The sequence below is a fragment of the Cornus florida genome, unplaced genomic scaffold (assembly GCF_030987335.1).
Source record: "Cornus florida cultivar Cherokee Brave unplaced genomic scaffold, ASM3098733v1 CherokeeBrave_3.0.0_Hap2_Chr04, whole genome shotgun sequence".
Taxonomy (NCBI): Eukaryota; Viridiplantae; Streptophyta; class Magnoliopsida; order Cornales; family Cornaceae; genus Cornus; species Cornus florida.
The window spans coordinates 22,489,935-22,510,650 of NW_026775574.1; the positions used below are offsets into that span (position 1 = coordinate 22,489,935).

The 20,716-nt window shown below is 33.5% G+C and overlaps 2 protein-coding genes across 3 annotated transcripts; one reads left to right on the forward strand and one right to left on the reverse strand.

Moving 5' to 3' along the window:
* The first annotated feature begins 9,955 nt into the window (after positions 1 to 9,955).
* LOC132302985 (chaperone protein dnaJ 16) lies at positions 9,956 to 17,210 on the forward strand. Of its 2 annotated transcripts, XM_059800002.1 has the most exons (12): positions 9,956 to 10,391; positions 11,581 to 11,704; positions 11,935 to 12,017; positions 12,159 to 12,270; positions 12,351 to 12,455; positions 13,861 to 13,911; positions 15,805 to 15,894; positions 15,993 to 16,101; positions 16,204 to 16,352; positions 16,423 to 16,476; positions 16,581 to 16,801; positions 16,870 to 17,210. In XM_059800002.1, the coding sequence occupies exons 1-11, from the start codon at positions 10,255 to 10,257 to the stop codon at positions 16,794 to 16,796; spliced, it is 1,230 nt and encodes a 409-aa protein (XP_059655985.1). In that variant the 5' UTR covers positions 9,956 to 10,254; the 3' UTR covers positions 16,797 to 16,801; positions 16,870 to 17,210. The 2 variants fall into 2 exon arrangements, with proteins under 2 accessions (XP_059655985.1, XP_059655984.1); XM_059800001.1 differs by having other exon boundaries at positions 16,581 to 17,210.
* A 617-nt stretch (positions 17,211 to 17,827) lies between these two features.
* Positions 17,828 to 19,118, reverse strand: LOC132302986 (peroxidase 6-like). The gene has a single exon (XM_059800003.1). It carries the CDS (start codon positions 19,050 to 19,052, stop codon positions 18,048 to 18,050), a length of 1,005 nt encoding a protein of 334 aa, XP_059655986.1. The 5' UTR covers positions 19,053 to 19,118; the 3' UTR covers positions 17,828 to 18,047.
* Between the last annotated feature and the right edge of the window lie 1,598 nt (positions 19,119 to 20,716).

The window sequence follows — 20,716 nt, forward strand, 5'->3', positions numbered from 1 at the left end:
TCTTTCAAATTTCAACTAAAATGAAGTTTTTAAACAGTTCTCTCTATATATGCTTGTGGAGTGATCTTAGAAAAGCATAGTGGGAGAACTCACTCCTACTGAATCCTTCATCATGATTTTGTGAAGAATTTTCAGACTCGTGATGCAAATTAAGTTTTATGAAAGTTTCATTGTACTACTATCTGCATAACAGGTAAAATGTTCACTTACACATGCTTTTGTTAAAGTCTGAGCTCGAACTCGTTATACTACTGAATTAGAGGCCTTTTGGTCACGGTCAAATTAAAGTACTCCGCATTCGTCACTGCTCTTATATAAACTTGAACCATGAACCTTCTGCTTTAAAAGATGAGAAGGTACTAAACTAACTACACAGCCCTCAGTCAATATGACCAGAGATTAAGTTTATTGGATTTGGACTTTATTACCATATTGGATATGTTAATCTTTGAAGATTGATCTTGGATATGGGTAAAATATTAGCATTTTTCCATCCGTTATGTCTATTTCAATCAATTGAAGTCTCAAAGTAGCTTTGAAAAATAACATTTTATTTTTAAAATTTAAAAACATAAAATTTATAGTTAGCATTTTATATTTCTTATATAAATCATTTATGTTGCGTTTGGGAGCACTAAATTTACACCTTAGATTTTATTTTTATTAAAAAAAATTAAATTAAATTCAAAATTCAAAATATCGATTGATACTCAGAAACACAATAATAATGTCAATCTAATTCTACAAGTCCCTTGTTGTACAGTTACTTTGGTAGCTGGTTGGTAATTTTTTTTTTTTTTATTATTTGGAAAAGTTAAGCAAAATGCGATGACAAGTATGACATATACATACCCATTTGGGCAAAAAATGTGAAGCTGAGGGAGCCGAACAACAATGGGGATGTGGCCCAAATCAAAAGAAACTATCCCATAATAATAATCACTTTTGTCTTTTTGTCGAGCTGGTGTTGGATCCTTTTTGATGCATTGCTTTTGTCTTTTTAGTTGGGCTGCTGGGCCTTTTGTTCTTTGCCTACTGGTTTTTTTTGTAGGCCAAGGAATGCAAGAAAAACTTTCTTGCATTGTGCAACGGGTACATTCAACCATTTATTATCACGCATGATATGCCCGTTACACAGTGCAACAAGCGCAAAGAATTTTTTTTCCAAAATGCCCTTGTCAATTTAACCCATTTATTAAATTTTGGTCTTGATTTGAATTTTGGGTCTATTTCTATCAATTGGGGGCATTATTAGAATTAAGACATGTTTTTAAGGAATGGGGGCATTGTTTGATGTAACGGTAAAAATTCAAGTGCAACATTTATTAAATTTACCAGTTGGTGGTTAGATTAGAAGTCAATTTGGTCTTGATTTGAATTTTGGGTCTAATTCTATGAATTGGGTGCATTATTAGAATAAAGACATGTTTTTAAGGAATGGGGCATTGTCCGATGTAACATTAAACGTATAAGTTGAAAATGGTGTGGAAATGAGGGACCAATTATGACAACATCGAGTACCATTTATTATAAAAACTAAATAAATTAAAAATTAAAAACTAAAATTATAAAGTTTCACATGATCCACTTCGTGCCAAATAAATATTTTTGTAGGATTTTCTCCTGTTCCTTCTACCTACTGGAATTGAATTCAAAAAGTATTTCTCACGAAGTTTGTAAAGTCTTTATTAATATATGTTTTTTTAAAAGTATTTTAACCTAAATTACATAATTTTTCTAAACAAATGTCGCTCTTGCTTTCGTTCTTATTCTGTGTGACTTAAATTTTGTCACTTTCTTGCTTTCGTTCTCGCACTCATACCTGCTTCTACTCCCGTTCTATGTGACTTAAATTTTAACTACATTTACTGTTTTACATATTTACCAAGAATTCAACTATTAGAGACATAGCTTGGGTGGTCCGTGGACTACTTTATAATGCTAACAAGGCGAGTGTGACCATTGCAGATTTTTAAACTTTCTTTTTCAAACTTGACCCTAATTCTATTATTCGAATCAGTTAAATTGACATCCTTAAATACTAATTTCAATAAAAATAAGGGCTTGTTTGACATTACTGTCATAATGAAAAGAAAAAAAATATTTTTATCGATAGAGTTGTTAGGAAATTTTTATTAGTAAAAAACATGTTAAGAGTTTGGTGATACATTATTAATAAAACTATTCACAATTAATAATATTTTAAATTTGTTTGGCAATAATATTGTTTAAAACATTTCTATCGCTAATTTTACAACAATATCTTTTAATAAAGTGTTACTATATTTAATAATAGAAATACTTGATACAATAAAGTAAGAAATTGTCTTTATAAAAAAATTTACTAAAATGAAAAAAAAAAAAAAAAATGACTAAGCAAAAATAACCTTAAATTTGTAATGCAAAATGTATTTAAACATTAGTAATCATTAAAAGTAATATTAATAATTACCAAAACACATTTAAAAACAAAATTTAAAAATAAAAACGTTTTAAGTGATTCAACAACCCCATCTCAACCTCAAACCGACTATATATATATAATGGGGCATATCTAAATTTCAGCAACAGTCAAGTGAAGTGACATTAAACGTATAAGTTGAAAATGCTGTGGAAATGAGGGACCAATTATGACAGCACCATCTATTTATTATAAAAAGTAGATAAATAAAAAAATTAAACTTAAAATTATAAAGTTTCACCTGATCCACTTTGTGCAAATAAATATTTTTGTAAGGTTTTCTCCTATTCCTTCTGTCTATTGGAATTTAATTCAAAAAAATATTTGTTACGATGATTGTCAAGTTTTTATATGTTCTTTAATTTAAAATACACAATGGATGACGGTGATCGGCTAACAATGTTACTTGTCATTAGTCTGATAAATTTTCACAAGTGTTTGGTGATCAGCTGCCTTTTGCCATTGACCTAGTCAAATGCTTGGCGATCTGCTAACAATTTTATAAATTTTTACACGTATTTGACGATCAGCTCGTAGTGCCTTTTGCCATTGACCTGGTCAAATGCTTGGCGATCGACTAGTAATGCTACTTGCCACTGATTTGAAAAATTCTTAGCGATTGGCTTATAATGCCTTTTGCCACTAACCTAGTCAAATGCTTGGCAATCGACTAGTAATGTCACTTGTCACTTGCCACTGATTTGGTTCTCTCGCTCTCGCGTTCTACGCACACTCTCGTTCCTAGTCTACGTAACTTAAATTTTATCGTTTTCGCTCTAGCTTGGATGACCCGTGGACTACTTTATAATCCTAATAAGGATGTTACCATGGCGGGTTCAGACCTTTGCAAATTTTTAAAGTTTCTTTTCAAACTCGCCCCTAACCCTATTACTCGGAAGGTTTAAATTAGCATCCTTAAATAGTAAGTTCAATCATAATAAGGATTTGTTTGTCATTACTGTTATAATGAAGAGAAAAACAAAATACTTTTATCGATAGAGTTGTTATAAAATTATTGTTTGTAAAAAACATGTTAGGTGTTTGGTGAAACATTATTAAAGTATTTATACTATATATTTACTTATTGCACCTTGTGGGCAGGTGTGCCGTGTGCAGGTGCGAAACACTGGTAGGCTATCACATTGGGTGAGTTACTGGTGCATAATCCAACATCGCCTAGGGTAAGGAAAAGGTGAAGTTCTTATATGTGGTGGTATTATCTCCAAATGGTATGAGATCTTTTGGGGTAAAACTTAAGAGTAAAATCGTGCGAGGTCGGACTCAAAGCGAATAATATCATATGGTAGAATGGGTCGTTACAAATGGTATCAGAGCCTAACTTAGTTGGAAATGTGGCCAACGAGGATGTTAGGCCCCAAAGGGCAGGTGATTGTGGCCACCTTGTGGGCAGGTGTGAGGCATTAGTAGGCTATTACATTGGGCGAGCTACGAGTGCACAATCCTACATTGCCTGGGTAAAGGAAATGTGAAGTGTTTATATGTGGTGGTGTTATCTCCAATTGATATAAGGCCTTTTAGGGTAAAGCCCTAAGAGCAAAACTGTGCGGGCTTTGGCTCAAAGCGGACAATATCATACCATGTAGTGCAGTGGGTCGTTACAAATGGTATCAGAGCCTGACCCAGCAGGAAGTGTGGCCAACGAGGACGTTAGGCACCAAAAGGGGGTGATTGTGATGACCTTGTGGGCGGGTGTGAGGCACTGACAAGCTACCACATTGGACGAGCTACGGGTGTAAAATCCCACATCACCTGGATAAAATAAAGGTGAAGTGCTTATATGTAGTGGTGTTATATTTAATTGGTATGAAACCTTTTGGAGTAAAACCTAAGATCAAAATTGTGCAGGCTCGGGCCCAAAGCGAACAATATCATACCATGTGGTGGAGTGGGTCGTTACAAATGTCTTTTAATAAAGTGTTACCATGTTGAATAATACCAGGATTAGGGCTGCAACTTGGGCGGGTTAAACGGGTTTGAGGTATAACTTAAGCCCAACCTATTCTTTTACTTTTAAATTTGAGCTTACAACTTGGGCTTAGATTTCCGGTTAAAATTTTGAGTTACTCGTATGGTTAATCTTCATACAAAATTTTAATATGATTTTGAATTATTTTTTAATTAAATTAATATTAAACAACAAATAGTTTAAAGACTTTTTGTAAATTTTTATTAAATTACTAACAAATTCTTAGAAAATTAATTCTTTTAAATATTAACATACAATAAGTTAAGATTTCACAAAGGACGTTGAAAAGAAAAGAAAAAAAGTAATTATAATTTAAATATTATATATAATGTATTTAAAATAAATAATATATATGAAAATAATATTAAAATTCGGGTTCAAGTTAGCTCGGGTTGCTAGCACCTGATCCCAAGTTTAACCCTAATTAAATTTGGGTTGAAAATTTTCAAACCAGAGTCAACACTAATTATAAAAATGATTGTCCAAGCCCGCAAAAAATGGGGCTGGACTCGGGTTGAGTTTTGGTTGTCCAACCTAAGTTGCATGACTTGATACAAGAAAGTAATAAATTGTCTTTATAAAAAAATTAAATAAAATGATAAAAATGTCTCAGCAAAAAAAACCTTAAATATTTTTAATAATTACCAAATCACGTTTAAAAATATATATATTAAAAAAAAAACGTTTCAAGTGATTCAACAACCATGTCATTCTCAAACCGACACTGAAGGAAGAAAGATTCATCGATACATATAATGGTGGGCATATCTAAAATTCAGCAACAAGTCAAGTGAAGTGGAGGACATATGTGGAGTGACATCTTTGTCTCTTTAATGTAAATAAAAATACAAACAAGTGAGTAACTTAGTGCTTGATTAGGTGCAAAGTACCCTTCCTGTCCACCGATCTTTAAGGTGAAGTTACTAGCTCTTTTATAAGGAAGATTGTCATTTTCTTAGAGAGAAGAAAACTAATTTAATGTAGTAATAAATAAAGACACACATCATGGTTTGTTTGAGTTGGATTATGTGATAAAGTTTTTGGTTTTGGTACTTGGTGGTGTTTTTGGTCATTGTCCAGTTTTATCCACATCAATCCAATCCAAGGGAGAGAGGATTGGTTTTTTTTTTTTTTTTTTTTTTTTTTTTTTTTTTTCACATTATATCTCTCTTACTTAATTATATTGAAAATTAAATTTATAAACCTTTCTATTTTGTCCCAAAAGGTTTTTGATTTTTAGATCTTCCCACTTTGGAAGGTCAACATATACCCTTAGGGCTTGTTTGGCAACCCTTTCTAATTTTACATTTTTGTACGTAAGATTTTTTAAAACAAAAATATGAAAATATGTTTAGTAAGAAGTATTGCAATATTGAAATATAAATATCATGCTTGCTTTGTAATTCTAAAACAATCAAAGAACTGAAAATCAAAAAATTATACAAAAACTTATCTTGATTCAGTTTTTTAAAAACTCAGTTATAAAAATGTTTGTCTTCATATAAATGTTTGTGTTCTCAAAATTATTTTCAAAGTTACAAATCAAGAGGCCCAAAATGGCAAATTAAATAAAGGTCACTAGTGTTTTTTTTTTAATTATTGTTATTATGTTGTTCACCCTAGTACGAAAAATTTAAAAAAACTTTACCGAAACTGTTTTTTATTTGGGCACTTTTTCGACAACACGTGTAACTGTTCAAATCGCAATGTAAAGTTACCAAACACATTTGTCATACTTTTTTTTTCTTTTTCAAGATAAGAAGTATTAGATATTAGATTGGTAGTTGAGAGGATCGAAATATGAGACTTCAAAATCAATGAAAGACACTGATTTACTGAAATATCAATGCAATTGCATTTGTTTTACTAAGGAACATCACCCTTAACATAAAAACACAAAATAAAAAGATTGCCAAATAGGTCTTTAGTTTTCTTATTATTTTTTTTTTTATAATTTTGACTGGTAGCACTGGAATAGATTTCTTCTATGTCAATGATTAGTACAGGTGAAAAGGATGGAATCTTCTCAATAAACATATGACAAAACACTAGATTGTCGTTGCCTCTTCATTCATTTTAACTTCACTACTATTTTCAACTACAATATGATGATAACAATGGAGGTCAAAAAGTAAAAAAACACTCGTTGTCCAACTGAAATGTCTATGTAGGTGTGTTTGATTTAATTTTTCTCCCTCTTTCGTGCTCACCAACTGAGAAAAAAACTTACTTTATATTTGTTTCTTCCTTTACCTTGTTAGATATGTAAGCTAGGCAAACCTTAATGTAAGGTTTGCCTTATATATATATATATATATATATATATATATATATTATGAGAACATTTTTTACACAAGCTCTTGTCAAGATAATAACATGCTTCTCAATCCTATGAGTACATTATTCAATAGTCTAGTTTGTTATTTATTTATTTATTTTATTTTATTTATTTATTTATTTTTAACACAATGGTCTAATTGATAGAATATTGCAATTGTCTCGATAGCCCAGTAAATTAGTGCTTCACGTGAATCTTGGAATTGACCTGTCAGTGGAGCGGATACCGAACGACTGCTTGATGATCAGTTCGTCGACCAGGATTAGTCCGATATAAATTGAACAAAAAATTTGATAACCTTATTACGATCTAAATTCGATAATCTTTTAGCCTAACAAATCGGATATGAACTATATTGATCCGATCCGATAATAATCCGATCCGATTCCTATCAGATTTGTATTAGAGGTAATCCAAAATACCAAAACAAATATATATATATATATATATATATATATATATATATAAATATAATATTATATATAAATATAATATTATATATACAATAATGTGTTGTTCTCATCCATGTACTAATAAATCTTCGAACATACATACTAATAATATCATATTGTTTATTCATTAACAAAGAGTAAAAAAAAAAAAAAAATTTCCTTTCATATTTTACTTATATTTTATTTTATATCTTTTTCTTCTAATCATTGTTTTTTTTTTTTTTTTTTAATTCTCTTCTGACATTAATTTATATATATTTCTTTTTTTATTTATAAAAAAATTTACATTTATATCGGATCGGATTATTGGATCGAATATTCGTATATTAAAAAATCGGATTAGTCGAATTGGATCGAGTAAAATGTTTATTGGATTCGGATCGGATCATGTCTGGAGTACAAGACTTCAACCCCTTGCATCTAGCATCTAACATCTAACATCTCACACTTCTTGCATTGCAACGAAAAAGAAAAAAAATTGATGGAACGCCCAACTCTCCGCGGGTGTGTCCGTGTTCGAATTTCCTTCTACTAGTTTGCGAGGATAAAAAAATAAATAATAAAAACTAGGGGACTGTAATATGCAATAGCTCGATAATAAATTATAAAGTATTTTAAGAAGCTTCACACAATCATCATCGGTTAAAAAAAAAAAAAAAAACTAATGAGCAAGCTTACCAGATTATTAAAAAACATAATTGGTCATGATCATCTATCTATGTACCATAATAATTACCAGAAAAGACATTGAGAAAATAATTAAATAGTATCAGATCATTAAAAAACATAATTATCTCATCAATGTTTTTTGTGGGTCAAGTTTCTTAGTCAGACCCTCCCCATTGATTGTGATATGAATGTATCTTTTAACCACTGATTATGGGTATGATCAATGATCAGGTCCTACCCTGGGCCCATCACTATTTTTTTTCAATTTTCCTTTTATTTTAAGTTGCCTTCCTTCTTTTCTCACACGTGTGTATATATATACACACACTCTTCCATACGCCTAGTGCGCACTACACACCCTATTTTTCTACTAGTACTTAACTAGTGGCCATTATTCTATGGCACGCGATTCAGCACGTGCCTCCAAACTATCAGCAAATTGCTTGCCGAATCATAAAAGACCACTTAGGCCCTCATCAACAATGTCTTGGGTTCGATTTTCAAAAATATTCAAATTTAAATAAATTGTGGTTCGCAAGTCTTGCACTTTTTATCAGTATTATGAAACTGGTACAAGTGAAAGGTCATATAATACAAAGATTTTTATAAGAAAAAGAAAATTTTGCACGTCTTGAATTAATGCTTTATGAGTAATGTTGGTTGTTTGGGTTCGATTCTAAAAAATATTAAGATGATGTGCAGTTTGCGGGTCTTGCACGTTCAAGGACGGAGTCAGAAATTTATTTCAGGGGACGTCGTATTAAAGATGATAAAGTATATTTTTTCAAGCTAATAAATAAAATTGTAATAATAACATTTAATAATTTAAAAAATAATTATTTTAAAAAAATGGAAACATAAAATACTGACCTTATTATTCCAAAATGTTCTTACACTCTTGAAAACACTACAGGTCATGCCGAACATGTTTTGGGCCAGAATAGTGGTACTGCAGCATTTTCGGAATAAGTTAGAACATGGTAAAACAAACACCAAACAGGTCCTAAAAGTCATTTTAACAACAAATTTAATTACCAAACTTGGATGAGAGAAAAAAAATTATTTAAATAAAGGAATGCAACTTTTTTTTTTTTTTTAAAGAGAATATAAAAAAAGAAAGAAGAAGAAGAAGATGAGGAGGTGTAAGAATGAAAAGAAATGAAATATTAAAGATATTTTAAAAAAATAATTATTTTAGTGGGCATTTTGTAAAATTTTATAAATTATAGGCCTATTTGTAATAAAAATTAATTGGTCCAAGGGTCAATAATTATTTCAGGGGACAATTTTCACCTTTTTTTATAAATTCTTGGTCTATGTGTAATAAAAATTAATGGCCATTTAAAAAAAAAAATTATTTTAAGGGGGCATTTTAAAAACTTTTATAAATCATAGGTCATTTTGTAATTAAAACTAATGGGCTAGCATGGGCCCGGGGGGCATGGGTCAGGGGGGCCATGCCCCCTGGGCCTATACTGGCTCTGCCCCTAAGCACATCTAGAATTTAATGCTTTATGAATAATGTTTTGGGTTCAATTTTTAAAAAATATTAAAGCTTAAATGATGTGTAGTTAACTGATTTATAAGTCTTGCACGTCTTGAATTTAATTATTATAAATTGTAAGAAAACTCCAACTTAAATAATGTCTCAAAATAAGTGTTCACATTTTCTTTTTTATATGTCCCAAAATATGTCTCATTTAAAAAGTTAATGTATTATTTTTTATAATATTATTAATTTAAATTTTTTGCATTTCACGTATAAAAATAAATTATATGTGGACTCAGCGGGATAAATTTAATAATTCATTCACTGATGATACAATAAAACATAAAAAAATCATAGATAGAGGGAGTAAATGTTATCTGTCAAAATAGTTTAGCGGCTAAATTGATTATTCGTTAATATATATTCCTATATATTATATATAGAATAAACTCCGTATTATATTTTACATGCGTAATGTACGCCAAGTGCGTATGGTAACAAAAAGCGCATTAAGTTTGAATTTTCGAAGACGTATTAGTTTAGTTAGTATTAAAATGACACCTAATTTCCCCTCCAATTTCTCGCCCTCTTGTTTTCTTTCTCTCTCCTCTCTCTAATTTCTCTCTCTACATGTTCTCCACCAAAGCTCCAGCTTGGAGTTTGTATGGACTCTCTCCTCGTTAGGGTTTTCAATTGCTATTAGCTTCTCCGAACTCCCACTTCCCGGGAAATTTTCTGCAAAAATGATTTGTCGAGACGGATTTTGATATCAGATTTGTGAATTTGTGGGTAATTTCATTCAATTTGCGTCAATTCTAGGGTTTTCGTGAACAAGCAGGCCGGGTTTTTTTGAGCGAAATGCCGGCCCACAGGTCGAAATCGGAGAAGAACGATGCGGCGAAGCAGCTTAGGAGAGACCCCTACGAGGTTCTTGGAGTCTCACGGAACTCAACAGATCAAGAAATCAAGAGTGCTTATCGAAAAATGGCTCTCAAGTATGGAAAATTTTCTCTTCTAATGTTTGCTAACTTCAAATTCATGATTGATATGGTCACGTTTTAAAGTTTGATTTATTTATTTATTATTTTTTTTGGAGTGAGCTATGTTTGTCATGTCATTGGATAGATCAGTGTTGGTAAATGGGTTTAGGCTTTCGATGCCTATTGGATTTTAGCATTGTTCTGACGTAGTTAGATTAGAGTTTCTTCCCTCCGATACTCTTATTTGGAATTTTTTTTTTGTTTTTTTTTGGTTTTCTCAAAGTTGAGCGGATTAATTTAACTAAGATGTAGTTTAATGATGGAAAAAGTTGATATTTGAAAATTTGATATGGTGAACTCAACTATACAGAATCTCAATGGAAAATAAACTTGAAACAGTCTGTGATCTAAATGCATGAATACAGTTGTCAGAATACTTTTCCATGTCTATATATTTGTTTTGGATTGAATAAACATACATGATATTGGAAGAAAGTGCCTTGCATCTGCTTGCCGACTGCCGAGTGTTGGAAGAGAGCTCGACTAGCTTTGACATTATTAATTTAGATATTTACTAGGAAGATAATCTTGTTTGTGCCTATACATAGGAGGTGTGTGCTTGTGCCAGATGAAGCTGTTGAAGAGGTAGGAGCAGAGTGAAGATGACTTAATAAGCCTACTATTACTAAGAAGGGATTTAATTTTAAGTTTATTGAATGATAATTTGTAATCAGTTAGTATAATGGATGAAAATTTATTTTGTTGACCTTATTAGATGGAGAATAACATTTGGTATTTTATATTGGGCCTAGAGCAATCTGGGACAGGGTAGATGCATCATCTATTTATTGTCTTCCCTGTAAGCTCATTTGTGGTTAGCCTCTATAATTTCTTGTCTGACAAATTTAATCAAAAATATAAATAAATGAGGGTTCATATGTCTTTCAACATAGTTTACATAAGATTCCAGGAAGCAATTAGTTTTTGACTGAAGCACATCGATTAACTTTACCAATACAGAAATAGTGGCATATATAGAGCATGAGCAGAACTGAAGGCACAAACAAGTGTCATGAGCTTACAATTTTGTATCCATGTGCATTGTTAGTTATTAGATTGAACTGGCACATCCTACATTTTTTCAAAGATATTCCCTTCTTCTCCCAGTTAAATTGTTAATGATGCTAATATTGTACAATTTCAGGTACCATCCTGACAAAAATGCAAATGACCCTAAAGCAGCTGATATGTTTAAGGAGGCTACTTTTTCATATAACATTTTGTCTGATCCTGACAAACGGCGCCAATTTGACACGGCTGGTTTTGAGGTAAGGTGTTTAGGAAGTTGTCTTATTGTTGAATGCTTGAATTTCAGGGGTCCTCTTAGATTACATCAGAAGAAGCTTTGTTTATGCCCTAGTTTATGAATTAGTTCAGGGATTCAGTTATTACATTCGTTCAAAATTAGTTCTAATTTAATATTTGCTTCAGCCAATTTTATTCTTGGGGTTAATTTGAAGTTTTGGTGCTAAAAGATACTTCATTGTCCATTGCCCAGGCTGTTGAATCAGAAAGCCAAGAGTTGGAGCTAGATCTTTCAAGTTTGGGAGCTGTGAATACCATGTTTGCAGCACTTTTTAGGTAAGTCCATGTATGACTTCTTCTTATCCTGCATTTATTTATTATTATTTTTTTCTGCATGTTGCTTGATTTTCACTGTATTTACGAGCCCTTATGCCATTACTCAATAGGGTTTTCTGTACTTATTGTATCCTAATTTAGTAAACTTGGCGTGCCAATCAAAACCACTGTATCTGCAACTGTCTTGGAGGAGGCACTGAATGGCATGGTAACTGTTCGACCACTTCCACTGGGGCAACCTGTGTTCAGAAAGGTAAGGAATTGTAATTAATGTGTTAGATTGTATTTTGTTGATGCAGTATGCTCATATGGATCTGTGGCATCATTTAAAAGGTTGAAAAGCAAAGTGCCCACTTCTATTCTGTCAGAATAACAGAGGAAGAAGCACAGGCTGGCTTTGTGTGCCGGGTGCAATCATCAGACAAAAGCAAATTCAAGGTTTGTGCAAGTTATTAGTTTCTGCTTGTGAATTTGTAGTTTTCTGCATATTAATTACGCTTCTTGCTGCTCTAGACTTCAATGTATGTGAAGCTTGTCTTAGTTTCTTTTTGTATTTGTTTCATACTTTTAAAAATTGATATTTGTCTTGGAGCAAACTGAAATTGGTTACTTCTGGTCAAATACGCAGAAGCATAAAAAACATTGTGTTTTGCTCTTCAATATATATATATATATCTATATATATATATATATATATATATATATATATATATATTTGTTTTGGAAGGGGGAGGGGGGGGGGGGGGGGGGGGGGGTGGGGATTATGAAGGTATAAACTTATAAATATGATTTATGTTCTGGAAGGTTTTTTTTTCAGAAACTTTTAGAAAAATTTATTTGTGAGGCAAGTAAGTTGACTAGTCTGATTCTCTGCAATAGGCATGATTCACTGTTTAGTTACTCGTGTCAGAATTTCACATGTAAATGTGAGTAAAGTTCCTGGCTATGATAACCTGATTGATGTCGTGCCTCAGAACTTGATTGTTTTGTGTCAAAACTCAAGTACAAAATGGTGCTAGCATTTACTGTTTTAGCTTGCATGAAAGTTGCTACAATGCTGCTTTTAAGAACTCTGCCTTTTACCATGCAATGTTTGAACTTTGGCCATCTATTCTTTTTACTATTGTCAGTTGTAGCCTTCTAGGGTTGATATATTTTGACTCGTTGGACATGTATTGGCATTGTATGTTCCTCTACCTTTTACCATGCGACAAGTAAATGTTTGAACTTTGGCCTTATATTCTTTTGTACTATTGTCGGTTGTAGTCTTGTTGGGTTGTGGCTTTATGCCAAAAGAGATATATTTTGACTGCTTGGACGTGTATTGGCATCGATCTAAATTGATATTTACATCTTACTTTCACAATTGCTCATAAATTACCAACAGGCCAGTGGCCTAGCGGTATCAGACTCCTACTTTCCAAAGGGAGGTAAGGGTTTTGAACCTTGGTGGAGGCATGTGTGTGTGAGTACCAACTAGGAAAAAAAAACTGCTCATAAATTGGTCCTTTTTCTTTCTATTCTTATCTAAACCTTTTAAATTTCAATTTTCTATGAGTGAAATTTCTTATTCTCTTGGTTAGAATCCTCTTGGATGCAAACAATTTCTTGAGGCGGGGGGTGAGTACCAACTAGGGAAAAACAAAAATTTCTTATTCTTAAATACTGCTGGAAAAAAATATTTGGCAGTCAGTTGAAATATATGTGAGGAATAGGTGTATTCTGTTTCTTTGATGATATCCTAACACAGCATCATCATTGCTTTCACTAATGGATTAGGATTTGTTGATACCCTAAAACAGCATCATCATTGCTTTCACTAATAGGCTTAGGATTTGTGCAGCTATTATACTTTGATCAAGAAGAAAATGGTGGATTAAGCCTTGCACTACAGGTATTTCTTTTTTCTTTCTTTTATCAGTTGCAGGTTTTTGTTTGGAAGGAATTTTGTTGATGTCATTGAGAATAGCGACGGTAGTCTCCTTCCATTATCTTGCAGAAGCTCTAATTTTAAATGTAGAACCACTAACAGATACTGTGAAAATGAAAATATACTGTAAATCTTTATCTATGATGGTTTTAAAACTCATTTGGTTTGATTTCAAACTTGTTCAGTTATCTTCTGAAAAAAAAATAAAAAAAAAAAACTTGTTCAGTTAAATTTAATTTTAAAATCCATGTGTTTTTGTTAAAAACTTATTGATATAAATTTGGTTTCATTGAAACCACATTGAATGCTACTTAGGCTATATTTGGGGAGGTGATGAGAAAGAGCATCCAAGTGATTTTATTTTTAACTTAGATAAAGAATATAAGATAATCAATGTGATTGCCTTTTAGATGTCAAAGGGATTAAATGAGGGTCGTTGCCTAGTTCAATTGTAAAACATTCGAGCAACGGTGCCACTGCCATGAACTCAAGCCTCAGCGGAGTCACCGTGTGAAATACTGAAGGTTAGGTCTGTCTGGTTGGGACTAAAACTGGGTAATGTCTTCTTGTGTGTGTATGTGTGTGTGCGCACTTTGTGAAATACTAAAGGTTAGGTCTGTCTAGTTGGGAGTTTGGACTAGAACTGGGTAACGTCTTCTTGTGTGTGTGTGAAAATTATTTTTTATGTCAAAGGGATTACATATTGGCATAATTTTTGCAATGACTAGCACTATAACTTTTATGGGAGATCTCAAGTGGTTTTCAAATTACAACCCTATATGAACAGTTAAAAGTATGAACACCCCCCCCCCCCCCCCCCCCCCCCCCCCTCCCTTTTCCTTTTTTAACCATTCTAGTTAGTGGGCATATTTAGGAACAGTTCATGGGTTTATGCTTCTTGTTTTTTATTTTTATTTTTTATGTAATTGTGATTTTAAAGGATCACTCCAATCCATGGAAAATAAACTAAAGGCCGGAGGCATAAGAATTTCAATTATCATTATTAAAGTAACTACAGTGTTACCTCCTTTTTTCTTTTTTTTTTTTAAATCAGGGTATCCAATTAATGAATCATGATGTGAACAATGAGTGAAATGTGAAGTGACAGTGTCGGAAAATCAAATTGGGTTGATGTTTGGGAGGTCAACAATGGAGCTCTTTACAAACTGTGAACGCTAATGGAAAGATATGGAGGAAGTTTCTAATTGGGACTTTGGAGATATAATAATTTAAAAAATGGAGTCAGAAATGGATATATTGACAATTTGACATAGTAAAGAACATGTATGATAAACTGTGAGTATAATTGGAACAACTATGGTAGAAGTCAATGCAAGGATGCATGCATACATACACGCATTCATCCATGTATATATAATATGGAATGCTATTTTAACAAAGCTAGATATAAAAGTGGAGAAGTACTGAAGATTGGCAATTAAGTGGTACCAAAAAGTGAGCATTCCGTTACTAGGTTTGATTATTCAGAAAGCGGGTGAAATTGGAGATGATGTCAATCATGAAATCGAAGCAAGTTAAATGGAGGTTTGTTTTTGTGGAATGCTAAATGTGATTAATGTAGCCGTTTCCAAAAAATTTGGTACAGGCTTTGTTGAGTTGAGTTTGTCCCCTTGAAAGAAATTAGAAATTCAATTTTGGTTTGGGTAATTGGAAATGGCACTCTCTCATGGTGCTCAACAAAAATGCATCTTAATGTTCCTTGTTTTTTTATACTTATCGAAAAAAATGTTCCTTATTTTTTATGTCCAGTCCTTCTGACCTTAGCGTTTTTCTCATAAATTTAGAGCCACTGTAATTGCTTTTCTTCAACCTACATCTAACTTACTTTTGCTGCAGGAGGATAGTGCAAAAACGGGGAAGGTCACATCTGCTGGAATGTATTTTCTTGGTTTTCCTGTTTATCGCTTGAACCAAACAATGAATTCAGTGAGTTAATAATTTATAATAAATCTCGGTCAATTTTTAGTTTCAACTTCATTCTAAATCCTCAATTTGTGATTGGTTTCTTCTTGTGTGAGCTTCAGATGGCAGCTGCAAAAGATCAAGACACAGTGTTCTTCAAAAAACTGGACGGATTTCAACCATGCGAAGTAACTGAACTAAAAGCTGGGACCCATGTGTTTGCTATTTATGGTAATTTCTTTGACTTATCTCTAGTCAGGGTTCCTTGTGTTCTTGATTATGCAATTCGGACCTAAGTGGTGCTTTCTCATGATGTTTTGACGCATTTCTTAGGTGACAATTTTTTCAAAAGTGTAAACTACACAATAGAAGCTCTTTGTGCAGCCCCCTTTTCAGAAGAAAAGGAGAAGCTTAGAGCCGTGGAATCTCAGATTTTATCCAAAAGGGTGGACCTGTCGAAGTTCGAAACCGAGTACAGAGAGGTTTGGACTTCAATTAGCACTACATGTCATCTATATGAGTTCTTTCTTATTTCATGTGGTATGTATACAGGTCCTGGCGCAGTTTACGGAGATGACAAGTAGATATGCACACGAAATGCAAGCGGTGATTTGAAGCTTAAAAACTTTTAACTCAATCTTGGGGAGTCCATCATAGTTTCTGAAACACTGATTTCTTGCTTGACTCCTGCTCCATGTTTGGTTTTGCAGATTGATGAGCTTCTTAAGCAAAGGAGTGAAATTCATGCCTCATACACAGCTACTCCACCAATCAAGCGGAGTAGCAGTAAGAGCAAGTGTAGAAGTGCACCGAAGGAGGACAAAGAAGGTAGCCAAGCAAGAGATAAGAGGTCTACCAGGGATAGACCAAAGAAGAAAAAATGGTTCAATATTCACTTAAAGGTGGACAAGAGGAAGCCTTGCTAAATGGGGTGAGACTTCTGTCATAGGCTTCTCATGTTAAATATCCAATGCTGACAATTGGTTTACTCTACCCTAGGATTCAACCTCCTCAAGAAGAATGGGGAAGTGTAAACCAGCTAAAATTGTTGGGTCTACTGTCTGCATTCGTGAGTTTGTTGCAGTACTTCAAGTCGATGCAAGCAAAAATTATGAGACGATGTGATTCCTGAACCAGGCTTTATTCTTGGATGAAGTTGAATGCCTAGTTCTGGCAGAGGGGCATCAAGCATGCAAACTGTTGTCTTCTACTGTTATTGTAAAATTCTTTCCTCTTTTTATTCTACTTTTTGGGTTGTTCATTCTATTGTCTTTTTCCTAGTATTTGCAAGGATCATACCTGTAAAGTGCATAATCTATTCATGGAGTTCTTTTGGTAAACTCTTTGCTTGTGTGTTTTTTGAGTGTACAATCATATTTTCTGCTGCCCACCGAAATGTAGGGGCCGTTTAAACTAGCTGGAGGGTACTTTGATTTTCCCATGAACACGTTGAAGATTCGTTCATTGTAGTTAACTGGAGATTTTAGGAAGTAGAGAATGATGTTTTTCCTTGTTTAGGTTCTTCCCGGCTCATCATCCCAGGGGATATGGTTGCTTTTTTTTTTTTTATCAATGTGCTCCCGAGCTGGTTTTGACACTGTAATGAAGGTTAAACTGTGTATATTAATTAACTGATGTCACATAGTTGGAGCTTCTGAATGACTGGGGGTCTAAATGCTTCTATCAGTTTTTGTAATTGATTGTTCGTCACCCATTAATCTGTTCTCTGTCGCTAGGCGTCTATTTTGGAAGATGATGAACTTGTTGCCATGCTTGTGCTTGTGCTTGTGCTCATGTCTGGAATATCTTCTTAGTTACACATTTTGCTTCATTAGTCAAACTCAGTCTTTGTAGCTTATTATTATTGCTGCAATGTAAATTTTACTGGTACGAATGCATTTTATTGGTGGAAGCTAGAATTTAATGTGAATGTATTACATCAAAAAGGTTACAGGATTACATAAATGTGAGTTTCTTTATTACCTCTTTTAAATTAGCTTATCATTGTAAATATGGCAAGAAATGCCAAACATTAGAAACACAAACTATCATAGTGACGAAGGTTACAATATTAGTTTCACCAACTTTGTCACCATTTCATTATCCTACTGTACTCATCCTAAACAATAACAGCACTTCTTTTCTGGTATTTTTAATCGCAATCCGAACAATGTGTATCACTGTTTTGCTGCTATGGAATTCAGAGCATCACATCTATGCCTCACTTCTCCTTCCGTTCCAGTTTTCACCTTATATGTACTAACCTTCTCTATTGCACGAGTAAAGCCTTCAAAGAAGGCAGCCTGATTGTCTGCATACAAATCCACAAGCGGCCTTGTCCTCGGGTCCAAAGCTAGGGCTTGATCAGATGCCAACAACCCTAACCCTCTCTGCAAGTTTATGTAATACATGTTATCGAATTTGCCTGGCGTTATCGCGTCGTTAAAGGCCGATACAGTTGGGTCCTTTGTGTAATTAGCGCACAGTTTACGTAACCCTTCTGCATAATTAGGGTTCAGAGATGGATCAATTTGTGAAGTCGGACTAAAGTTGAAGATTCTATCAGAGAACTGAGAACAGTGTGAGAACCCAATTGTATGTGCACCAGATAATGACACCATGTCCTCTGTAGTGAACCCTTTCGAGTCAAAAATTTTGATAATATCTGTCATGGACATGTTAGGCCTAGAAATGTGGCCTTCCACCATTGAGGCCTTCGTGATGACTAGGCCGTCTTTTCGTCCTAGCCGGACGCTGTAGAAGGGACCGCCGACCATGGTGACGAGGTTACGTGCCGCGACAGCTAGGATATCCGCACAGGAGACAATGCCGGGGCATTGGAGCTCGAGCGAGGTTTTGGCACGTGTGATGACGTCAAAGGCATCTCCGGGGAGGGAGAGGTTGATGTCAGCGTCTCTCTCGCCTATGTTGAAGGCGTTGGAGGCGAGAAGGAGGGAGGCGTCGCATCCTTCCACCATGCAGTCGTGGAAGAAGAGGCGGAGGGTGGCAGCTGCGGTGGTGGGGGATGCTATTTGCTTGGTTGCAACAACTTGATCCATGATGTCATGGAATTTCGGGCATGTCTCGTTGTAGTAGTCCACGGCGAGTTGTGATTGTGTTGGAGGAAGCAATGTGAGGAATGGAAGGACTAGAAGAGAAAGGAGGAAGGAAGGTAAAGCCATGGTTTGGGAGGTCTTGATCGAAGAAGATAGAAATGAGAGAAATTAAATTAAGCTTTTGGTGGTTTGAGGAATTTGGTGAGTGTGGATGACATAGAAGGAGGTGAGAAAGTGATGTAGTGGAAGAGAGGGATTAAAGGAATGAAATGGATAACATTTGTGGAGAGAGAGGTGTTGGACTATTTTGTGAAGGCCTTGAGTTTGTTGAGACTTTTTAATTTCCATGCAATTATGGACGTCAAGTAAGTGCCTGAAGAAATTTGAGCCCGGTTTTAGCTCCACTCCAGTCAATTTCTCACCTTGGATCTTGTCTTGTGGAATCATCGTTGGAATTAAGAATCTCATTGTAGTGTTTTGTAATACCAAATTCACAATTTAGATTTGAAATTAAAAGAAAATTAATTCAAAATTTAAATTGCCCGATTCAGTGCTCTTAAATGTAACTAACTTTTAACTTCAGATAATGAATGAATTTGAGTTTAAACAAAAACTTGTAATTAAAAGATATTATACTTAGATCATCTTCAATCGTTGTGTATATTTTTTTGTGCAAATTTGATGTGTCATGATGGATTTACATAACAATTTTAGATTAGTTAATTTTAGCTCCAACAGTTGTTTTATAGCTTTTGTGTTAAAATATATCTCCCAAAAACAACTAACCATGTGTCATGTCAGGACCCACATAACTTTTGCAAACCTATTTAATATATAATTGATTCTTTAATGGAATGAGAAAGGGGGATAAGAAAGGAAATATGTTGATCTGGCCGTGTAAAAAGATTATGTAAAATACACAACTCGTTTACACATTGGTAATATGGCAATGTATCTTAACATACTGCTGAAGATAGAAAAAATTTATACATCATAAGTGACAATATATATTTTACACAAAATAATATTTTAACAGACCGCTGGAGATGCTCTTAGATGTGTGAGACACATTTTTTTTATTACCGCCATTGTGTGACTAGATAATTTGTGAGCATGGATTTTAAATAACTCCTTTGATCTTGTTATTTGAAATTCATAATTTAAAATTTTAAAATTAGTGTTAAAAACTTAAACCTAAATCACTCCAAATTTATATTATGATCCTTTGAACGGTTAAAGATGAATTCATTTTAAATCCTTCAATCGGATCAAGCTTAGTAATTAAACCATCATTTTTTCACTTATATCATGTGAACTATATAATTTTTTCCTGAAAGTTCAAGCAAAAATATACACTCACAATACTATCTTCGATATAGGATTCAAATTCCAACCTCCTTTTAAAGAAGAGAGATCACACAATTCTTTCAGAGACGAGAGATCATAATCACTCCAAATTTATATTATGATCCTTTGAACGGTTAAAGATGAATTCATTTCAAATCCTTTAATCGGATCAAGCTTAGTAATTAAACTATCAATTTTTCACATATATCATGTGAACTATATATTTTTTGCCCGAAAGTTCAAGCAAAAATATATATTCACAATACTATCTTCGATATAGTATTCAAATTCCAACCACCCTTCTAAAGAAGACGAATCATACAATTCTGACAGAGATGAGAGATCATATCATATAGGGTAATGCTCACCTATTGATATTTCAACGTACTCACTACACCAACAATATTATCCTCAATGTAGGGCTCGAATTCATAACTTTTTTT

Excerpts from the sequence above, each read along its gene's own strand:
- LOC132302985 (XM_059800001.1), top strand. The coding sequence starts at position 10,255 with ATGCCGGCCCACAGGTCGAAATCGGAGAAGAACGATGCGGCGAAGCAG. Across the intron at positions 12,271-12,350 it reads GGCAACCTGTGTTCAGAAAG|GTTGAAAAGCAAAGTGCCCA; the intron begins GTAAGGAATTGT and ends ATCATTTAAAAG. Across the intron at positions 16,102-16,203 it reads CCATGTGTTTGCTATTTATG|GTGACAATTTTTTCAAAAGT; the intron begins GTAATTTCTTTG and ends CGCATTTCTTAG.
- LOC132302986 (XM_059800003.1), bottom strand. The coding sequence starts at position 19,052 with ATGGCTTTACCTTCCTTCCTCCTTTCTCTTCTAGTCCTTCCATTCCTC.